The following is a 23,145-nucleotide window of genomic DNA, read 5'->3' on the forward strand; positions in this document are numbered from 1 at the left end:
AAGGAAAGTTGTGTGCGGCAGGTGACACAGGAGAGGGTGGTGACATTACTGTTATATGCAAGACTGTGCATCCTCAGAATCCCTCGTCTGTAGCATTTAGCCACGTGTCCGTAGCAACACGAATCATCCACCGTGACCACTGTGATATTACCACAAACTAGCAGACATTTATAAATAACTTTATATATTTTTATCTAACGAACTCTTCGGATCAGAAACCGGAATATTCATAACAACAAAGAATTTCAACATCTGACAGCCATCAACTGACAAAACAGTTGTATTCCTCAGCCTGAGGCAGCGCGAACCAAAACGGACAAGAATTACTTCAATAGTCGTAGTTTTGAAATCAGAAATTCATGTATTTTCTTTCTTTTTAAACACGGGACCTTAGTTTCGCAGTCAGGGGTTCTGGATTCACAGCAGAAGGCAGGTTTGCTGTTATAATCTTTAGAGAGCCAGCGCGTGCCCCGGTGACCTCACGGCGATAGGGAGCACGCGATAAATAGACGTATAGCGAACGCTGTGTAGATCCTACCTGAGTAGAGCATTGGTAAAAATAAATTATAAGTGAATTTGTGCATACTCTCTCTCTGACATTGACACATACACTCACTTACTCACATCACCACTACCACCACCACCACAATGTCTAGCATTTTATATTTAAACCGCTGGTGACAAATGAATATTTTAACAGTTGGAAATGAGCAGGAAAAAGCTGCCAGACCTTAAAATGTTCAGCCTATCCTGAGGACGTATTCTTGACATTAGTATTTTTGCATGAAAAGTAAATAATATTTAATCATAAAAATAAACAAGACATAATTAAAACCTGCCAGTTTGCATCAAAGCATCAAAGATTAATTGGATCCTTCATCAGTGACTGTACCATCTGCTCTCTTTTTAATTGATAAGACTATATATACATAACTCCGCCTTAGCTAGATTTTGGGATTTGATCACTTACGACAAAATTCAAAACAACAAAACAACAAACAACAACAACAACAAAACAGACTAACCAGCCAGCCAGCCAGCCAGCCAGCCAACTAAAGTAATTAAATAACCCACTTTATACGTATTTAGAGATGCCTATTCTTAGGATTAATTGGAAAAATGATTAGTCTATCACACGTAAGACACCGACCTGGTAAGGCCTAAAGTCTGGTCATCATAATGTATATCAAATAAAAAGCGGGCGGTGACGTACACCATTAATTTATGACTATTTCGATAAACCGTGGGCGCCTAGGTGATCAATTCATGCCCTACTTTATATTTATAGCAGCTAACCGCCACGAATACGTAATTCTAACATTTGTTAACTGCCACTTTGTTTACATATGCCAATCGCATCAACAAAACAGGTTTAAACGTTTTAAATAATTACAAACCCGTAGTTAAAACTATTTCAGACATATTAAATAATTTCTCCACATTTTACAATTATATGTAAGGCGATTGACACTGATAGCACTAAGTAAGCATCTCCTTTGTGTACGGGACCGTGCAGTGCATCGTAGTGCCGCTTCTATGCGGATCAGTAACGCGATGACCTTCTTGCTGAACCCGCTTGTAGATGGATTTTCGTACGCAACGAGAGTTGAACGAGTGTCGCGTTTAAGGATCACTCACGCCTGATGAAAGATCTCGGGCTGCTTTGCGACCCCGTTAATAATAGAGTAGAGAAAAATCGATCGCGCCAGTGCTAAATATAGAACGCTGTTACGATGAATGGGCGACTGTTGTGCATCAGTGTGCCGGCTTGTTGTGAAAAATCAAGCGCAGTCTGCTTGGAATCACCGAGTGTTTCGCTTCTCTTTGTGGAGTGAGCCTCCATGAAATATTTGCTTGTTTTTTTTTCCAAAGTGATATTGCGAGAATAAGTAGGTCTGCAGTTGTTTACTTGCTCTTTGATCAAGTCTGTAGGAAGCTATTTTTGGCCTACGTCGAAAACTCGAGTTATAATTGGATGAAATAGAGCACGTGACCAAGTAGTAATGGCGAACCTTCTCATGGCAGAGGAGATATGTTGACCATTTTTCGACGGCACGCTTCGTGGTAATCTTCGAGTGTTTTGCACCAGCAGCACCTCTTGAAGGTAAACGATACATTTGGCTTGCTTGTGCTTTGAAAATGTTGTTGCTTTAGTGATAGTTGTGAGCTATGTCGGACTGAAATGTTTCGAGGTGCCCCCCCTCTCATTGCACAGTAATCCTTGCTTGCGCTGCCTTCGTTGGAACAGGGGAGTGTGGCAGGCGTTGTAACTTGGCTTGTATCAACAGACGCGTTTTGCAGCCCGATCGACCGTTGTCAGCTCCTGATTTTCCCCATCTCTCTTCAGTCTTGCCAGCTTGCTTCTTATCGCTGCTGTAATGGCAGGCACGCACTCTGGAGTCGAAACAGCGGTTACGGTTTGCTTCCGATGGTCAGCAAGCAAAAGCTCTCTACCTGTTCATAAATTTGGAGAAGCCTATCTGCAGACGACAGAGCTGACGAAGTACCATCCCTTCCCCTCCGAGCGGACGAAAATAGCACAGCCAAAGTATTTCTAACAGGAGAATCTGCAGGGAACTTTAGGCAGAAAACATCTTCTTTCGGGAGCTTCCCGTGTTTCCCCTGTTACACATTCAGCCAGTCTGCATTTCGGGAGCGAAACGCGTGGATAGTTTCATTGAATAGGAAGGAAACAGAGTGAGGGATCAGTCTGATGTGTGTGCTGTGCTCATGGAAAGGTAGGTAGAGACGTTGTTTCTTAAAACGTTGGTTGTTACAGAAAGTTGTTCAGCAACAGCAGCCCTGTTTTTTTTTCTTTTGCTGGTCTTGTACAAAGAGGCTTCGTGTCTCAATACACAGCCAAAATGCTGGAAACCGGCTATTTACCTACCTCAAGAAGCATATACATTGAAGAACTGACTAAATTAAAACATTAATTTGCAATACACATTCTTACACTGGTATTATCAAAGGCATTGGATAGGCTTATTTATCTTGGGCCTTACTCACAGCAGGTAACACTGAGACAGTTATTAAGTCTTTGGGGATGATGAGGTCTGAAGACAGCCACACCCTTTTCACCATTTCCTTCAGGCTGCATACTGAATCATTGACTGTCTGGCACAGGGTGTTCCTTTCAGCGCGTTTTTTTTCTTGCAAATTTAAGGTACTGGCAGAAAATGCTGCCTTCATTTAGGAAAATGTAGTGTGATAAAGTTGGAGAGTGCATGTGTTTGTGGGATAGTGAGTGAGAGGAGTGGAGAGATTATTTAGGAGAAGTATAGTGTATGTACATGTATGTGTAACATAAGTTTGCACATACACATATCTATATATTCAGATGTATATGTTTCAGTGATGCTGATTTGCAAGATTAACATAGTAAACAGAACAGATCTGAATGTTGCATATTGCTAGTGTTGTCTGCAAAAGCTCCAGAAAGCATGTTTTCTCATTTACTTTATTATGTTGCCTTTCAGGAAATATGAAATAAGTGGGTTTGTAACTGTCATTGAAAGAAATTTTATCCCTAGGCAGTAGGATTAAAAGATGTTAAAAAGTACTTATATCTGTAAAAGATTGATTGTTGATCAGTGTGTGACCATAATAAAATAAGAGACTTCCAAAAAGAAGACTTCCAAACTTTGTAGCCACTAAGTGGATTTGTTTTTTTTTTATTCATACCCTGAAGACTGTAAATATGATGCCCATTACTTAATCTTTCACAGTTCTACACTGTTTTAAGTTTCTATAATGTGTTATGTCATATGTCCCCGTTATATTGGGAAGGGCAGAGTGTTAAGGAGAAGATGCAACATGACAACTTGTCTTCTGTTATTATGTCATTGGTATTGAGGCACATTCTTTCACATTGTGTATGTGCATATATTTATACACTTATGCACATCCATGTTTTCTGTTGAAAGATATTTACGTAGTCATGTAGTTCTAAATAAAATTTGTTCATCAGAATTAGAAATTTGACCCAGCACTTCTAGAGCTGGCATGATAATCGTTTAATGAAGTGGGAAATCAGGCTGCGGCAGCTTGATATTTACTGAGGTATTCTTGCGCTCAACTGGTTCCTTTTTCTCTTTGTATGTTTGCACACTTTATTTTTATATCTTGTGTGTAGCTTCTTGTGTCAGTGAGTGTGAGTTTGACATTTAAAGGAAATTAGCCACTGGGTGGTGAGAAGCCTGATATAAGTAAGGCCAAATTATAGATTGTTGCTATTCACCTTCAGTGACCAAGTTTGATGCCTTATGTGAATGTTTACTCATTTGCTGACACTGCAAATGTCATTTCCTTCTATTTAAGGTTGCTTGTAGGAGTTTTGAGATGAGATTGTCAGGGCTGTTATAGAAAGTCATTTTGTACAAGAATCAGCTGTCATTGTATTCACATAACACAATATACGAATGTGTTATTACAGGTACATCACCTACTACACTGACATGAATATTACTATATGATATATAATGCAAGAAAACTTTTAGAAAAAAAAACAGTGTTATACTGTAAAACATGAGGTGGTAATGTCTTTATGAAAGTAGAATTTTAAAAGCTTTGAATTTTACAATTGAAAGAAACTTCAGCAGTTTTGTATTTGGCTTTTACACTAATGGTTGTGACTGTAGACTATATTTAAATATTTATCCTGTAATAAAAATGTCATTGATTGGGTTTTACTTGTGACTAGTCTCCCTGTTTTCTCCAGCACTCATAATCTTGACTAGTTTTTGAAATGCTGTTGTCTAAGGGGAAGCAGTTCTAAAAGGTTGGAAAAAACTTGGATACTGATCTAGAAAACAGACAATTCTATGGGTGTGGCCTCAGGAGTCATGCTGGGCAAAGCATAAAAAGTTGGAATGGAATAGCAGATATGCATCAAGCAAAAGTCTCACCACTTCTGCTGAATCTTAGATAAATGAGAGGCCAGCCAGCAGTAAATTGGTCTCTGTTTGTATCTCTTTGCCATACTTTATTTCTGACAAAAACATTACCTAGCTTGACTTTATGATGAGTGTGAACAAGAGCCCTATGATCATTGATTTTTTTCCCAGTGGCCTGCCATTGAGTTTCTAGAGACACATTTAGCTGAGATAACACTGCATTATTATATATAAGCAAATCATTAAGCTGTTAGTTTAGTGTTAGGGTTAATCATCAGTCATCTTTACCTTATTGTTTCATCAGAACAGAGATGTTTACTGACAAACATTGCTAATGTTTTTGAACCTGTTATCATGATGAAGTTAGCTTTGTTTCTGATAGCCTTCTGCTACTTATAAATTTTCTGCAGTTGCTTAACTATGTATTTACTGCAGCATTGGAGAAAATGGGACAGATTTGTTTGTGATAAATAAAAAGAAAATGCAGGATGAGATATTTGACATTTGCTTTAAATAAAAATAGCTTTCACGGTCTGTGCATGGTGTGAATAATTTTGTTGAAAAATAATAGCATGTTTCTTTTTTCTTCAGTGATATTTAGAATCAAGGAAAAGGATGGAGCTGCACACATTGAGAGGAAAAGACTTTGTGAATTAACCAAGAACCACTGATCACACACCTCTCTTGCTTCCATTCTCAACCAGCAAGACTACAACAGCCACCATTGCCATACAGCAAAAGAAAAGCAGAAAGGTATTTCTGCCAGGAATTTCAATTTTGCTTCCGCCATGACCTCCAACAACTACCAATGTAAGTTTGGCATCTTGACAGGTTGCAGTCTCTTGAAGTTTGAAAGTAGCCATATTTTTAGAGCTGAGGAACCAGGAATAGCCACAGAGCTTCTGTTTTGTCTTACCAGATTAAAGGTTTTTGATGACAGTATCTGCTTTAAGATTGGGCCTAGCATTTTACTGCAGAAGACAAAAAGGGTGGAAATCGATTGAAGGAATGCAAGGGCCCTCTGGCTGTCTAGGATTACTCCCTGGTACAGGCGGGCCAGAGGCACACAAGGAGGAGGGACAAAAATAGATTTTTCCTCCCTGAGAGCTGGGGAGGAGTTTTGTGCTGTATTTATGGGACTGATTTCTTGAAATGGTTCCAGGCGCATAATCAGTTGCCAGAACTGTTTTGGATGGAAAAAGGAAAAAAAAAGTGTATAAATCATGTGTGTTTACCAAGACAACAACCATAGGGGATGTCACAGCTTCCAAAACTATGGATATTTGTAGATGCTTGTATAGTATCTGGCAATTAGTGATAGGAGGAGGTGGAAAGGGAGTTAGATGACATGTTTTGTGTACTCTTAAAGAACAGTGCCTCAGTTAGAACAATTAGTTATGTGTTTGATTAAATAACAGGGTTGGAATCCAGTAATGATTAAATGCAAATACTTTATCTTTCCTTATTTTGGTCTTATATTTTCCGATATCTGCTTTTTAACCCCACTTAATACCTTATACTTATTGTTGTATCACAAGCATAAGCAATGAAAGGCCTTATTTTTTCTTTCTGTTTTTGTTGTGTCATGATAGTGAATACATCAATAACATCTCAAATATGTCTCTTAGAGATGGCTCATCATATATAGGCTTCTGCTATGTGGTCAGCAGATCAGATTTTGTGATAGTTTTTTCTTGCATTGAACCTTGTGCTTCTTCGTTGCTGTCATCATTTCAAGGTGTATGTTTCCCATTTTGCCTAGTCATCTTATTGTTTGCATTTTTGTTCTTTCTTCCTTCTGTTCTTTCCTTTATTACTTAAAGTGCTTGTCTGGCTTGTGTGACTTTAATTTTTGTATACCCTAAATTACTTTCTTGTCTTATTATCTTGATGAAGTGTCCTTTCTTAATTTCTATTTGCTTTGTTTACTTTGAAATAATATCTTTGTAGTGGGAATGGTGTGATTTCGAGCATATTTGTTTAAGTTTCTCTTTGCTTTACTTCCTTAAGAGAAACAATGTTGCTAAGGTAAACAGGAAGACAGACCCTGAGTTTTACAGTGTCATTAAAAGATTAGGCATTACATTTATTGCTCTGTTACTTTGTTTAGAATTTTTCACATTTTATTTTTTAATCATCAAATTTTAAGCTTGGGGGAAAACAACATATTACATTTATTGTTTTTGATATAACAAATCTTAATGAAAAGAAAAGGGGATAGAGAAGTGAAGAGAGGGATAAACCCTTTGGGGTCAATCTGTACAGCAGTTAAGAAAGTATGGAAAACTGATTTTTTTCTTGCTTTTTGTCTCAGACCCAGTTGGGAGCAAATTTTATAAAGGAAGCACAAGTGTTGATTCAGGATTTCAAGAGCCGATTGGTAAGTAATCTACTTATATTTAAAAAAAAAAGAGAGAGAAAAGTGAAAGTAGTAAGCAAACATGGCCAAAAAATACAGATCTGCTGCATTTAATAACAAACTGTTAAGAATTTTAGTCTGCTGCACTTTGTGACTGGGTCATAAATTTCTTGTTTAAAGTGATTCCCTGCTTTGTGTGGTCGCCTTCTTATTCATTTTGTGCACAGCAAAGGATGTCTTGGCTCTGTTTAGAAGATGAATCTTTTTGGGTTTATGGAGGTAGGAAGTACAATTTCACTGAGTAGACATGAATTATAAATAACAGTTGTAGGACATAAGAGATTGGAAATATCTTAAATGTAGTTTGTGTGTTTGTTGGGCAGTGGACACATGCATATGTTATTGAATTTTAGTCTTAGCCTGGGAAGATAACTAATGCCAGAATGCACAATAAATTTTTTTATTGTGTGTTGATATCAACAGAAAAATGTAGTGTTTGTAAATATATGTATATGCTGGTCTGTGACTAAAGATGTGTATTCCAAACATGCTAATGTATATGAACACGCACAAATGTACACAAACATACAAACATCATCAGGTGAATATTATATGCATATATCTGCCCCTTTTTTATGCATGTATGGGAACACACAAAGGTTATAAAATGAGAATAGGGTGGAACTAAAGTGATTCTAATTGGAAAAATATTAGGATTAAACATTTGTTTTTGGTCAAAAGCAAAGGCTACAGAGAGCTGGTATCAAAAGAGGGGCAGAAACTGAGAAAAGCAATCTAAACACAGTGGACTGTACTCAGCATATGATCTTTTGTTGTTCTATTGATGAACATAGCCATAGTGTACTTAAACATATTATTAATAGTTAATGTGATAGAGCAAGCCAGTTTCAAGGGATTTTTGTAAGTTTGTATAATGCTTTTTGTTAGGCATTTACGAAACTATTTTTTTTACCACTGGAGCTCTGAAAAAGATTAACACATGCATGCTGTTTTGCAGTACTTCATGTGAACATCTTACAGTTTCAAGAGAGCACTTTAGAATATTCTTATAAGCATTCACATTTTTTTGTCATCGTGACACAAATTTTCATAAATTCTTTTTGCTGTTGGGATGAAAAGAATAATAACTGCTCAGAGTGATTAAATTCTCATTTTCCGTTTATTTAGTTCAGGGGGAATATCTGTCTTGGTTTCTTAGGTTTTTTTCTTTCAGTTTTTCAAGTCTTACTGAACTAGAAGAAATAAACAGCACCACAAAAAACAAATAAATAATTTGGATTTATAGGAACAGGGAAAAGGGCTCTCTTCTCCTTCCCGTGTCTTTCTGTTTTAAAGTGGGAGCTTGAAAATAAAAGCATATTCATTATATTTGTCTTTCTGTATGCTGCCATTGTTGTTTTCCCAAACACATCACAAAATCTGATAATGTGATATCACATTACAGTTTGTATGGAAAGACAATAAACAACACATTTCGTATGCTAATAAAGCTTACAATGTTTTTAATGCTTCCTAGGGGGGAAGGCATCATTTTATTTTTTGAAGTTTACAGCTGTGTTTATTTACTTGCTGCATGGTTGACCTATTAAATACTGAAGGTATTTTTATTGTGACATTTAAAAGCTTTAATAACTGTGCTCCACCCATGTTTATGAAAATGGCATTCTCTTGATGTTATTGTATTCTCAGTTGTCTCTTGATACATTTCAACCATTTCTACCACATGGTGACTGTTCCATTTTTAGAATTGTGAGGATAACAGCATATGTAACCATTAGCTTAAGTAGATGGTTGATAAATAGTTTGCCCTTTTGAAAAACCTGTACTGTGCTAATTGAAATAGCTTTTCATTTTTTGGTTCACCTTCCACCGCCTTACCCATGATTCATTGGTTCTCGTTAAGATGTAGAAGGGTACATCTTTAAATGCATATTCCCCAAGCACTGTAGCAACAGGTAGAGAGAAAGGGGGAGGAGAGGTAAGGCGTTGATGTGGGAGTGGGGGAGGGAGAATGAGGATTCAATGGAGAAAAACAGATCCTGGGAGACACACAAGGCGTCTGTTAACCGACTTCATTTTTCTTATAGGGGATTTATGAAGATTATAAAGGACTCATTGCTTTCAAAATCTCACAGCTGCTGGATTGTGTCATGTCTGGAAAGCAAAGCATGCTGATGATAAGCCTGGCCATTCTTTTCTGTGTTTGATAGCACTTAGGACGTGCGCTCCTCAGTGTGAATGCAGTGCCAAGTAGACTTGGCAGTACTGTAGGAAGACATTTGCTAACTTTGTAGGTGCCTTTGTTTTGACTAAATGGTGCTACCCTTCTCATTCCATTCTGCTGCCTACAAAAATATCCCCTCCAAGAAGAAAAAGCAACATGAAAGCAGAAAAAGAATTATTCTAGGTCTGAGATTTTATGACAGCTACCTGAAGTATATATGAAGCTCTTGCGGATGATTCTCTAGCTTTGAGAGTTATCTGCCAGTGAGAACTGTCTGTTTTTCTTCCATTCTATCCCCACTTACCCCATCCATCCATTGCTCTTCTGTATCTGTGCTGGGTAGGTGGGAGGAAGGTTGGTATGTGTGAATTTATCTTTGTTGTTCCTCACTGCCAACATTTGGTCACACATAAACATTCTTTCTACCAGTCAGTATGGTTTTTATCTATGGTAGAGTTGTACAAATTTAGCTGTCTTGTCTCCACAAAAAAATAAATATTATATAGAAAATAGTAGATCATTCTTTTTATGGCTTCCACATCCTCACTTGTAGCTGAAAGGCTTTGCTGATGTTGATACCATCATGACAATGCCTGCTTGTTTGTGTTAAGGAGAGCCTAAATGAAAAAAAAAATGTTAATATTTAAACTATTTAGAGTAAAATGATATCGAATTGTATATTTTTCACCAGAATATTGAAACCTGTGTATTTTCTAAGCAGGTTATGTATCTGATCATAGCCTTACCTAGGGATTTCTAATAATATATGTAACTCTTTATATGAGAGAGTGGGAAAAGGAAAATATTGGTCCTTGTGAGTACTGTTTTGAAGATGCTGTTATGTGTGGTCTGCTTACCTAGGGATAGGAATACCCCAATTGGTCTTCATTTCAGGATGAATTTCTCACAGACCTTACACATGTTGCTGTAAACTTTATGCAAGGCATTTTATTTTACAATCTGCTGTAAATTTCTCACTCAGAAAATTGGCCAACAACACCCATTTGTTTGACATCAACCACTCTAGCCAAGTCACTAACACAGGGGGTGGTTGCTCGTTCAGACAAGGTTTTGCTTCCAGAGATGATAAACTGCTTCTGAATCATGGCAAGAGGAATAATTTTGCACTGAAAATTTAGTTTGTGTCGGAAAATACATCAAACATTAAACTGAGATTCAGCAGACAATAGTCTTACACAAACATACTTTGGAAGAGCACAAAAACAATAAAATAAATATATTCAAAATAGATTAAGTCAAGTAAAATTGTGCAACAACTTTTTTTAATATCATCTTGGGTTAAAAGGTACGACAGGGCTTATGACTTCAACCATTTAGCTCAGTTTGTTGGAATTTCCTTTCATTTATAATGCACTGGTTCCTGTGCATGTTCATAAACTTTGTCAATATAAATTGTCGCTTGTTGTCACTAGCCTGTGTTAAGAGCATTGTCAGGAGATGTTTTTCAATTATGTTTGTGCTTTTCAGTATTGCAATGGCAAATTTAGGATTTTCTGATTGCACACTCATTTGGTAGGTGATTCAAATCTGTTGGTTATCCTGGTTCAAAGTCTACTCTGAGTATACTTTATGTATATTGGTTTATGAAAATATTTGGAGTGATACCATGAGTGGACATGTCTACATGATCTTTATTTCTTGGTTGATCGAGGCTTTGTGGGTCTGTTTGGTTTTATAAACTCTGTCCCTCAAAAACAAACAAGCACCCAAATCCCACAAAGCAAAATAACAAACATTATTTGGCCATGATTCTTGAGGTATTTCCAGTATGCAACTCATGGTAAAGAACTGTGGCATGAACTTACTGGTGCTGCATGCCAGGTTAACGGGAACCATCTATTATTATGTCAGGACCTGAGGGAGTAAATTGTCGGAAGCAATACTGCCAGTTTTTCTCGAGAATCGCTGAAACACTCCCGCACCCAGGCGCAGATGGATTATGTTTATAGCTGTCGGAATGAGGAAGGAAGCCTCGACAGTGTTGAACGAGTCCCGGTTGCCCAAAATAGTCGTCTGCTTGCTTTGTCGCTTCATCGTAGACTGAGAGGGAACTCTGCTTGACTGAGGTGTCTCAACGACACTGGACCTTGGCTGTGAGAGAGTTGAGGAGGGAGGGGATCCATCATCGCCCGGATCTTAGCCATGACCACTTGCAAGGCAAAGCGAGGGTTGGGGCAGGGATGAAAGTGGTTGGGATGCAAAGAGCCCTTAGCCTCAGCTACCCTCCCCGCTTAGCTACCCCACCTGACCTCTCTCCCCTCACTTGGCGCGATCGTTTGACTTGGCCTCTGTGCCCCCGAGGAAGGGAAGGGCAGGGTAAAATCTGTTTTAGCGAGTCCCGTGGCTTAAAATAGTCGGTTACCGTCATACTGCCAGGGCTTGCTGGCATGCTCAGCATTCGTTAGACCAGCACCTGTTCCGTATTTCGACGTTTGACGGAGGTTGTCCTTTGACCCCGAGCTGGATATTATGTAGATTGGGATGTCTTGCTACAAACTGTGTGCGCATGCGTGAAAATGAAGATAAGTTTACTAGTAAGACAGTTGAGCTTTACAGTTAGCGCACAAAATAATGTAGGCGGAGTAAATTATATATATATAAACAAAACATCAGAGAGTCGACTCTAACGATGTGAGTTCACTATTGCAGCATTTCCTGATTTACACAATAATTTAACAATAATAGTTTTTTAAACTTACTGAAGATTTATAGATTACAACCTGCACGCTAAATAATTCAACGGGATGCTAAAAATTACAAAGGGAAATATATAATAGCGGACATTAGGAGCTTGTATCATTTTGTTTTTTGAAAGGTGTTTTGCAACAACAATGTCTGCCCTGTATAATATTTACAACCGGACAGAGCTTGGCCAGTGATGCTATATATAGTTTTTACGGGATTGGTCATGGTAGGATGAACATGGTGAGGTGAGAAGTGGTTTGAGTTTGTGTGTGACGTGTGTGCGTGACGACTTTGCCGTTGCTGCCATCGGATTGGTTGCTTCGGGTGGACTGGAGGTTGGGATACACGAAGATGTCTTTGTTGTTCGTAGACCCTTGCTTATGGCGAATTAAAGTTTGTGCATGTTTATCTAGGCCACCCAGAAATTGATGGAAAATTGCATTGGAGGAAATTGCTGACAAACTCGCTTGTGGCTGCGCAGTATCTAGGAAAATGCTGAACGCGATGTCTAGATTAACTTCCGCCAAAACAGTGACTAGAAAGAGCCACATGACATCCTCAAAATAGTTCGTGAAGTTGTAGTGTGGCAGTAGTTGTATGACTTGGCTGTGGTGAAGGTGGCATTAGTTTCAGGTTGACTGTCGGTGGGCTTTCTTCACATCAAACCGCGGACATCTTGTAACATTTTATTGCTTCATCCATTATTTATTCGCTGCGAGTAAGTATATTCCCCCCCAAAAAAAAAACAAAACAAAACAAAAAAAAAAAAAAACAAACAAAACAAAAAAACAACAAGTTTTATAATTATTTTCCTACCCAAGAATCACAATACCAATATCACACAAATCGTAAGTCATCGACTTACATTGGAATGGTTCAGACCACGTATATCATCACAGTAAAAGTTTCTTATTTCGGTTGATACATTGTATTTTATATACCTGGGAACTTAATATTGACTGCGGGAGGGTGGGAAATGTCGGTAGGTGACCGTGACATCATGCATCACGCGCTGCAGTTAATGCTGCCATGTTGGAAAGTCGTTTCTCGTTGTGCAACACTAGGTGCTTTGACAGACAATGAAACAAGTTTCATATATCACAAGCAGTCGCAGCTATTCTTCCCTTCGTGCACTTTTATTTCTGTGCATTCCCATTGTATATTTCCCTCCTCTCTCCATTTCTTGATTCTCGTTTGTGCAACTGAGGCGAGGCCTGACCCATGAAATACCCTGTACTCTTTTTTTTTTCTTTCTTCTGTTTCGACGAAGATCATGCTTTAAAAAAATCCCTCATGATTGTGGATAATGTAAAAAAAAAAAAAAAAAAAAATCAGCTTTCGTGTACTTTTGACGAAGTGTTGCTGTGCCTGAGCCAGTCGGTATGTCAGTGGTGTTTGAGGACAGATGTGGACAGGGAGGGTTTGAGGGCTGGACATGGACCCTCGGTGTGTGTGGTGGAACGGTCACACATGAGGGTGAAGGTAAAGCTGAGGGCCACTTTTTAAGAGGCCTTGATTGCATGATGATGGTTAGTTTTTGACCTGGTTGCACTGTAGACCGGCCCTCATGCTGAGCATACACACTCGTGGCCATGGTAACGCAGACGTACCGCGGTTTTACCGCACTTCTTGTACTTAATTCAAGAGCATTTGATGAAAGATTGAGCGCTGGATGCGGGACTGCTAATGGCCAAAACATCGCAATGTACGTTTTTGTATTTACTTCCCTCGGCGATTTAACCCTGTAATGGACTGGACTTTAATCAGTTGTGCACGCACGCCCTGTGGCCGCCATGTCTTAGTGCCGAGGTTTATAGAAGACTGTAGGGCTTCCTGTGCGTGCTGCAACTCGTTGTGGCTAACAGTGCTTGTGTTTGTGTGTTTGTGTTTGCATGATGTGTACAGGATGGTCGTTATCTTGACTTGCTGTGCGTTGCTTGCACAATGAACACGTGACTTATTGTTGTGTACGTGCTTCTCAAAACTTGCACAAAAACCGATCTTCAAAATAAGATGATATAAGTGACAGTGGTCGAGAACTTTTACATTCTTGAAGACATTTAATTCAACTTTCCTAACACCAGAAATGGAATAATGGGAAAAAATTGTATTGCCATCACTTCCACAAAGATCCTTATCAGAGTCTCGAGCTTTGCTATTTATTAACTCACATACACCTAGGGCATACAAGCAAGTTATAGTTTCATCCGTCGGCCATCGTCGTCTTTGTGTTGGATCACACATTTACTTTGACTCCAATAACTGGCGTTTCCGGAATAACACCTTTCATTTACAAGTTTACTTCTTTGATACATTTGCTCAAATTGTAGGAAGCAACAGGAGTTGCATAGATTATTTGCAACCTCTGCTGACAGCGGTGCGGTGGCTGTACCGTTGTATTTAGTCTCTAGGTACATGAGTGCGATTGTGCAGGCACTAAAGCATCATTACAGAGAAAACGGTTGAGGGTAGGGGCCCTGCAGAGTCCCACCAAGTAGAACACCACGAATGCACTTGCACCTAGCAAGCAGTATAAATACGAGTTAAAACAACATTGACAGTTGGTTTACGTAATAGCATAAATATTTTGAATAGTATGGTAGGTGGTCTTTTATCGTGAGGAAGGTCTGTTTGGGCGACATAAATACCTTTCGCACTCTATCGTCCTTTCCTTTTTCTTTTCTTTTGTCATTTTATTTGTCCATTAATTTCTTCAATCGTTTCTTCACGCCTTCGTTCCTTTTTACTTTCATCCTTCCTTTTTTCGTCCTTTCCTGGATGTTTGCCGTCGATCGATTTTCCTCGCTTGTATTTTTCTCGCCTCTATTGGCTCGCCTGTCTTGGAAAAAGGTCAGCTGGCTAAATTTAACTGCCTGTGCCAATAATAGCGGAGCAACTGTCGTTATGACTTGGCCTGGCCGGAGCCATTTGAATGCCAGGGGAGCCAGGGGGAGACAGTAGATAGCACAGACGGGGCGGGAGGAAATGCTCCCAGGCGGCGGCCAAGGACTTAGTGTGCGGGTCTAAGCGAGGATTGGGGCTGAGTGGATTGGGGCGTTGCATAATGAAAATGTCCACTTCATGGCGACCCACATTAGGGAGCCATTGACCGGAGGTCTCCTTTGGTACTTTAATTAGCGAGGACCCTGCTAGTGATGGTGTATTGTTCTCAGACGTTTTGGCGATACACTCTGGTATCGTCTCTCTCACTTTTTAAAAAAAAAATAAATCCTTCACTTGGGTTGTTAGTCCGCGAGCCTTATGGTGGATATGGGGAAATAATTGATACATCATTATCTAGGTATTTCCAAGGTGTTTTTACAGTATTTTATATCGTACAATTTTCTCATATGAAACTTCATTTAAAAACTAACTCGAGAGAAAGGAGGAAAAAGGAATGGATGTTTCTGTGTCTGACTATATTATAAAGCGAAATTTCAAGAATGATCTATAGCCGATAAGCCCTGCTAGGCAAGAGCAATTTTGATGCCAGCATCTTAAAGATATTAACAGTCACAGCAATGTCCAATTCTCATGGTGGTGCTGGGGCCAGCTGCACAACACACTTCTATATTTAAACACGTTTAGTTCTTAAATCTATTTAGATAATTATTTATTCAGGAATAGAGTGAACAACAACATTTTTGAAAGTTTTGGAAGCTAAAATTGTTTTAAATTATTTAAACCAGACTTTCGCTGCCCTTGGCACAAGCTTTTGTATGCTCTTGTGCAACGCATTTAAAAGGCATAGGAGCGATTTTTGAAAAAAAGTGTCTAAATTTGCCTTTTTAGAATAGTTGTAATTTTTAAAGACATGTCCTAATTTGTGTTTTGAAGAGTCGGCGCGACTAGAGTGGAATGCATCACGTGTTGGCATGAAAACACAAGAGCTTGTTTACGAGCATTTTCCTTTGTTTTTGAATCTTAGAAATAAACATGTTTTCTTCGCTTTGTTGGGGATACAGCTTTGGCGGTATTTTTGGTTTGGAAATTAGGAACATATAAATTGTGTTAAGTAACAATTATTACTCTTACTGCCCCAAATATATACTCCGTTGTTGCAAATTTAAGGTAATAGTATATAAATATACAGATAATTTTTCCATGCGATTATTGCCAGATGATGACCGAATTAATTTTGCTATTCCGTTTGTTTCGATTAAAGTCTAGAATCAAGTCCACTTCCTACAAGCTTGATGAATCGCATAAAAAATAATAATGTATTTTCGGTATTAACGATCGTCATTGTCTTTCACCTCTCCACCGTTATGTAATTGTACTGATGTCTTGCTGTCGGGGAGCAAGGGGCGTATCAGAGGCCAGAAACGGAACTTTTAAACACGAAACTTTTAAAAGATAATTTAGCGAATGCGAGTCGCGAGCCTTGTCACAAACCCAAAATAGTTTGAATTCACTCTGTTAGTTTCTAGGAGGTTTCCGGTAGCCCTCAATCAAAGTCCAAATCTATCGCTTTTAGGAAACGAGTTAAAAGAGAATCCAGCCAATTGCGGACACTGAAAAGGGCGGGAGGTCGGAGTTGAAGAGACCCGCATGGTGGGTGGGTGGGGGAGGAGGGGTGGGGGAGGGAGAAGGTCGGCTTATTGATTACTGGCGTTAATGAAGGTCATGTGTTGTCGAGCGTGGTGGCGGACAGGAAGGGGGCCAGGTATCGTCTTGGCACTGAGCCAGTGGAGAGCACTCCTCCTCCTCCTCCTCATCCCCCTCCCCCCCCACACACAGCTAAATAGAGTTACTTTCATTTGACCTTAAATGGCCGGTTGATCACATTCGTGATCGCATTAGTGCGTGCCGGAGCGAGAAAGCACATCATTAGTGGGGTGGAACTTGCCCAACCTGACAGCAGTCTCATCCGTCTCTTGCTGGTGTCTGACACCCCTCCCACCCTACCTGTTTCCAGCCTCTGTGTGGATCAGCTGGAAAGGTCGCGACCTCGAGTGGGTTTAAAAAAAAAAATTGTGGATTTGTTACGCAATACCCGCGCTTTTGATTTAGGGATTGAGAACTATTTCTGGACTTGTTTTGTGGGAACCCCGCGATGTGGCGCGCGCGGCGCTTGTAAACAGCTGCACCAGACGACAGTATTGTGATCGCTGGAGACTGAGTCAGCCTTACCTGATGATTCACCTTGTATATGGGTGTTTCCTTGCACTGCACAAATTTACCACTTGCTTTGTTTATTTATTATTTTAATCACCACACACGCAAGCTTCCCGGTCTTTGTTGTCTCCCTTGTACCCAGGCTCTTTAAGAGTTGTGATATGGTTTCATTATAGGCTTGGAGTTTGTCCAAATTCCGCTTTTGCCCTTCCCTTTAATTTTTGTTTTATCATCAGCCAGTGTGTTGACTGTTTATTCGTGTCGTCGTCAGAGGACTTGTACTGAGAAAATTACTTTCGTGGCCGACTTTTGGGATATAAATTTTAATTCTCTTTATCTAGCTCCTTTCCCAGCTTTGTCATCTCTTCTACAATCACCTTTTGTTTCTTTTGTTCCTCCGCGCCTTGCTGCGGCTGATAGTTGAACAAGGATATATTCATCTCCCTAAACCTATAGCAGTGGTTGTGATCGACTGCATTGTATCTTTAAGATTTCGCGGCGAACTTCACAGAATGATCATTGATCCTCTCTTCTTTTTGTTTTTTAATTTTTTTGATGGGAGGTCGACGTCTTTTTTTTCTATTTTTATTATAGCAGTTGAGACCCTCTACTAATCAAGTTCCTTATGTACCAACGGCCTACCTGACACAGGTGTGTTGTCAGGTAATTAATCTCACCTGGGTTAACGTCGGCGGTAAATAATCAAGTTGACACCTTTATTTTTCAAGGCCACGTTGATGTGCACAGTACATTTAGTTAGTCTATCCACTCACTGCTGCCTTGTCGGACATTAACTGGAGTCTGGTTATGTTGCAGATACGGTGAGCTCCCCTGATGCGGCCATGGAGATCAACAGCTTTCTTCCCGGCAGCAGAAAAGGTAACCGAAACATTAACTATTAACGGTTGGAGTAGATGCATGGCAGGCTATACCTTAACTTTCTCCATCTTTCCTTTCGTCTTACACCATACTGACCACAATACCAAAAGGTAATAAAAGACTACACGAACGCTGATGTAGAGAACGAGTAAAATACCTTGACACCTGAGACAAAGATTGCGTGTGCACGTGTCGGTATGTCAGTGAACCCAGCGACAGTCGCTACTGAAAGAATCTCTGAGCTGGTTGGAGGTCCTTTCGCTGTCTCGTTTAAATGTTGAGACCTTTGGAATGTTCACAGAACAGTACTACGGTCGAATTTGATTGTTTCAGTCAGTTGCATTATCATTGGCGAAAACCTTTCAAAGTTGGTTGAGTATTGTTGGGCAAGAGTTTCTACGATGAGCTCTAGGATAAATAGTAGATGATATATTCTTTCTCAACTTCCATCCCACACTCCTACCTCAACCCTGCCTACTCTTCACCCTACCGATTTCTGTTCGTTGTATTTGCGCTCTGAAGTCTATTTTTATAACTAGTGCACAATTAACACTCTTCGTCAGTGCTTCGCCGGAAATAACTTTTAGTTTACGTCTTGCGTCCAGATTCTGGATCCATCCAAAAAATACATTGTTTTGCCCCCAATATTAAAAAAATTGTGTATGTGGGTGCATGCGCGCATGCACTCATTTTTTTTTTTTAAAGTGCTGTTGTGCAGTTACTACAGAAATCCATTACTCCACATCGAGGGTTGCCTCTGTCGTTGTTGTGTGTATTTCAATCCTGAGTTGCTGCCAGGTATAAATTGGTTCTTATGATTTTTTTTAAAAATATTTTGGTTACGGATCAACTATATTGTTTTCCGCAGTGGATGTTATCAGGAGAGCGGCTCTTATTCTCCTTTAAAAGTTATGAAGTAGTAATTTACACGTGTTTCACGAATCAAGAATACTCCTGCATGATAATGAGAAATGGTTTTTGTGTTACGGAAACAGCTGCTAAATGTCACTTAAGATGATTGAAAAATCAGTTCTTTCGGCCAACAGTAGAACGAACTTTTAGTCGTGATTATCAGGAAAATAATAATAATTAAAAAAAAACAGACATATTCATCTCTAGAATTTCTGTGGATTATAACAACACAGGATACGCCGTACAACACCCTCGAATTTGTGTTTCGTCGTCGTGACTGCTGTTGTAGAGATCATCAGTGTGTTATCTCCTGTTGATAGACAGCTGCGCAGCTGTGTGAGGCTGGGAGCGGAAGACGAGCTGATGGCACGCCGGACTTAAAGGTTCGCCAGAGTCCAGCTTGAAAATAGTTTGCTTTAAATTGCTAATGGAGCAATAAACGTTACCCACGTCAATAGCGTGTCACGAACATGCGTCATCGATTTTTTTTTAATCTCAAAAAAGCGCACCTGGGTGCACATCGCGCATCGTGTGACGTCATTAGGACGCTGCATCAAGGCCGCCGCCAGCGCGAGAGGTGGGAGAACGCGCTAATTGGGCGTATCCAAGATAACTGTCATAAATCATGACGTCGTGGGGATGACTTCTTTTTCGCCCCCAGCAGGTAAGGATGTCGATGCTTGAAGGCTGCTATCTCCGAAACGGAATGCGATTTATTGGTTCCGTTTTGAGATTGATTTTTTTTTTCGCAGGAGCCGAGTCCTGTCATGTGAATATTATTTCGCACGTTGACAATAATAGCTTTAGCAAAAAAAAAAAAAAAAAAAAAAAAAAAACCGTAAGCAATATGGAGGCAGCCACAATAATAGAATAACTTTAAAGATGTCTTGTTCCGGGACCAAGGTCATATTTGACCGCAAAGAACTACTCCCATGTCACTCTAAGCGAAATGTTTCGTTGGACCCCATTTAACTTCGATGTTTCAACCATAAGAAACTGATCGTTGGACTACCAGTAACTTTGATAAATCGCTTGTGACCTGGACATTGAAAGGAAGGTGCGGGATAGCTTCTGACTTCGATGTCCCGCACATGGCGGAATTAAAGGTAATTTGGGATGGTAGACCACATTTTAAGTCCCTGGTAGTTCGTTGATGTGTGCGAAACACGCAATGGAGGACGACGCCGGTGTTTCTGCCTTAAGGGGACGAGGAAGGTTTGACTATCTGTGACTTCTACACATTGCCACGGGGAACTGTTAAAGGAGGCGCCAAGTTAGAGGGAGAAGCCCCTCTCCTCACCATTTTTTTTAACGACTTGTGTCGATGACTGTACTGTTCAACTTTTTTTTTTACAGTTAATCGGTTCACGTAATGTTGTGGTAACATATTTACAGGACCATATGAGATTGTGGGCTCAGTTCTTGTTGATTTTTTTTAAACACGTGTTAATATTTGTTGATATCTCTGTGTGTGTGTGTGAGAGAGAGAGATATGTGGATGGTATGGGGGAGATGGTATTCTTTTTAGCTTGCTGCGAGATTGGAGGATGCCATTTTATGGAGGGCGTTTCGACATCGCTCGCAACATGCATATCCAACTGGTCAAGGGGGCGTAAGGTTTCTTGGGATAGATTGTGCAACATTAAAGATTTGTTTTAGAATTTAAAGCTTCCTAGTACCCTGAATCACTACCTGAATTTTTAACAATTGTTCTGACCATGATTACCTCCTACACCGACTTGGTGCTAGCACACTTCAGTCATTCCATTAAACGAAACCCAAACAACTAACTCTAAACAATAAAGAAAACACTCCAACCCACCCCACCAAAAATGCACCACTTACCCGAACCCTGAAATGCCAGGCGTTCTCGCCGCAACCTGTCAATAAAACAGGGGTGGCAGAGTAACCACTATCACCACCCCTTTAGTGCTAACAGACTGGCAAGGCACCCCGTCTCAGTGCTATTCTCGACAGCGAGCGCTCAGTCCTCCTGCTTAGGGCTGTCGGATCTTTGATAACACCTCGAGTTTCCAGGTGCTATCAAGATGGCGACCCGAGGCAAGTCGCTCATGTCTGAGGGTGGGAGGGAAATCCTGCACTTCCCCTGACTGAGCACTGACTGGCCGGCCTCCCCTTCTATCCCCTTCAGCTGGCAAGGTTTGCAAGATAGGTCAGTCTGTCCAGAAGCTTCCGCCTCGCCGTTGCACTCTTGCACTTGTGTTAGAGAGTTGCTGGAGCTTGTTACACGTGTTAGACTGCCTGGTGTAACAGGCTTCACAAACCGAGGAAAGTAGCCGCTGGTAACATATTTCGAGATAAATTGTTTTGACAGCACGCGTTGAGGCGGAGAGAGTTGCCTCCCTCAGTCCGAGCGTTCGCGTCAGATTGTCCCGAGGATGCCCTACATTATGCTTGTGATCGATAGTCTTTGCAGCCGTGGACTGTTACATTCGGGTATCATCTTTCCAAAATCCTTAACTAGCTTCTTTATGACTGCCTTCTTAGCAGCAACCGTGCTTGCCAGAAATCGAAACTAAAATGACACCACTACCTCCTACCATCCACATTCTTTACCAGCAATCCACATTGTAGTCCTCTTCTCGAGTGCAAAAGTGCAAAATACAAAAGTTCAAACATATCGTTATTAACCCTTTTCAGAAAATTGTTTTGTCTGCCTACATAAAAACAACACTTTGCAGTAAGCCCATTAACACCACGAAGACTATAAAAAAAAGAACAAACTAAATCCAATCCTTGTACGCTGGTAGTTAGTCTTTCTCGCAAATATTAAAGATCTGAAACGTCCATATTATTCAAAATAGGAAAACAGTAAAAAATCAGTTCGAACGTATACATGAACTCCGGCAAGAGACCAAGCAGTATGGCCATCTGTATTTATGTGGTTGTCATATGCACGAGTCCATTGTATATCTGGATCGCAAACGAGATAAAAGTGCAGACAACATGTGGTTTTAGTTCTGTGAACTCTAAACCTGTCACTTCTGTCTATACATCTGCTGTCAAATTCCTGTCGGAATGGGTTCATCGGCTTAAACTGCAGTCAGTTTGCGGATCAGGAGCTTGTCATACATTGTCTTTGTCGTTCTGTCCACTCCCAACCACCCCTCCTGCTATTTTTAGTGTTGTTGTTCAGTGTGTGCCTATCCTGTTTTACAATGTTCCCAAGCCAGCAGACTAGGTTGAAATTCATAGTTAATTATGATCACCAGAAAAACATAGACAGGAACTAAGATCTTTTGCCAATCAGGATGTTCTTCCATAGTCTATCCCTCTTTGCCGCAGCCCCACCCGCACCATCTTTCATGAGATGCAAACACAGATAAAGACGATTTCGTAAAGGAAAAAAACAAATGTGGTGTACACTATGACCCTTACACAGCAGCAGTGGGCGACCACTGTTTTCCCATTATCAAGAAGGCAACAGCCGGTGAAAAGGGGGCTGATTTTCCAGTGTCGCTTCTCTTCTCATCCATTCATGTTAACCCTCAGGCAGGACTGAATGACATATACAGTCACCCCCTTCTCCCACTTAAAGAAGGGATAGGGATGTCACCGGATAAACTGAAACTTTCGATGAACAATCCTGACAAGGACAACTGATGTGTCTTCCCTCGAAGCATTGTCTCGCGAGACGGTTGTTAAGGCGCTTGTCCAAACCAGTCTACATTGTCCAAAATGTCGCCGTGATACGACTTGAGTTGCTGGCACGGCTTAAAACACGAACAAACAAACAATTGTAAATAAAAAAAGGTGACAGTAATCCTTACGTTACCCTTGCCATACTCGCAGCTGTCATTAATATGCGGGCTGCTCGATTATTTCACCTTAGTCTTAGCAATCGGCAGGCTAGTGACCTCGCAAAAAGATGTGGTTGGTGGAAATGTAAAAGTCAGAAATCGGACTTTCCGAGTTTTACCTGTTTTGATGGTTCTTGTTTTTAGGTCCGAGTCATCAACTAGGGCTGTTACCAGGGCGACCTAATCCAGCCTAGGTCCTACTCCGGAGAA

General features: G+C 40.2%; 1 protein-coding gene across 6 annotated transcripts in view; it reads left to right on the forward strand.

Moving 5' to 3' along the window:
- The first annotated feature begins 1,738 nt into the window (after positions 1–1,738).
- The window catches only part of LOC112563480 (histone deacetylase 4-like), a 71,964-nt gene continuing 50,557 nt past the window's right edge, over positions 1,739–23,145 (forward strand). For 4 of the 6 annotated variants that reach the window (XM_025237363.1, XM_025237368.1, XM_025237371.1 and 1 more), the window contains exons 1-4: positions 1,739–2,104; positions 5,487–5,705; positions 7,210–7,275; positions 18,140–18,202. In XM_025237363.1, coding sequence (XP_025093148.1) covers positions 5,684–5,705; positions 7,210–7,275; positions 18,140–18,202 — 151 coding nt within the window. In that variant the 5' untranslated portion in view covers positions 1,739–2,104; positions 5,487–5,683. Of the gene's footprint in view, positions 2,105–2,246; positions 2,739–5,486; positions 5,706–7,209; positions 7,276–18,139; positions 18,203–23,145 lie in introns of those variants that run through there. The other 2 variants (XM_025237370.1, XM_025237364.1) reach the window with 2 other exon arrangements.

Source organism: Pomacea canaliculata, linkage group LG5 (genome assembly GCF_003073045.1).
Source record: "Pomacea canaliculata isolate SZHN2017 linkage group LG5, ASM307304v1, whole genome shotgun sequence".
Lineage (NCBI taxonomy): Eukaryota > Metazoa > Mollusca > Gastropoda > Architaenioglossa > Ampullariidae > Pomacea > Pomacea canaliculata.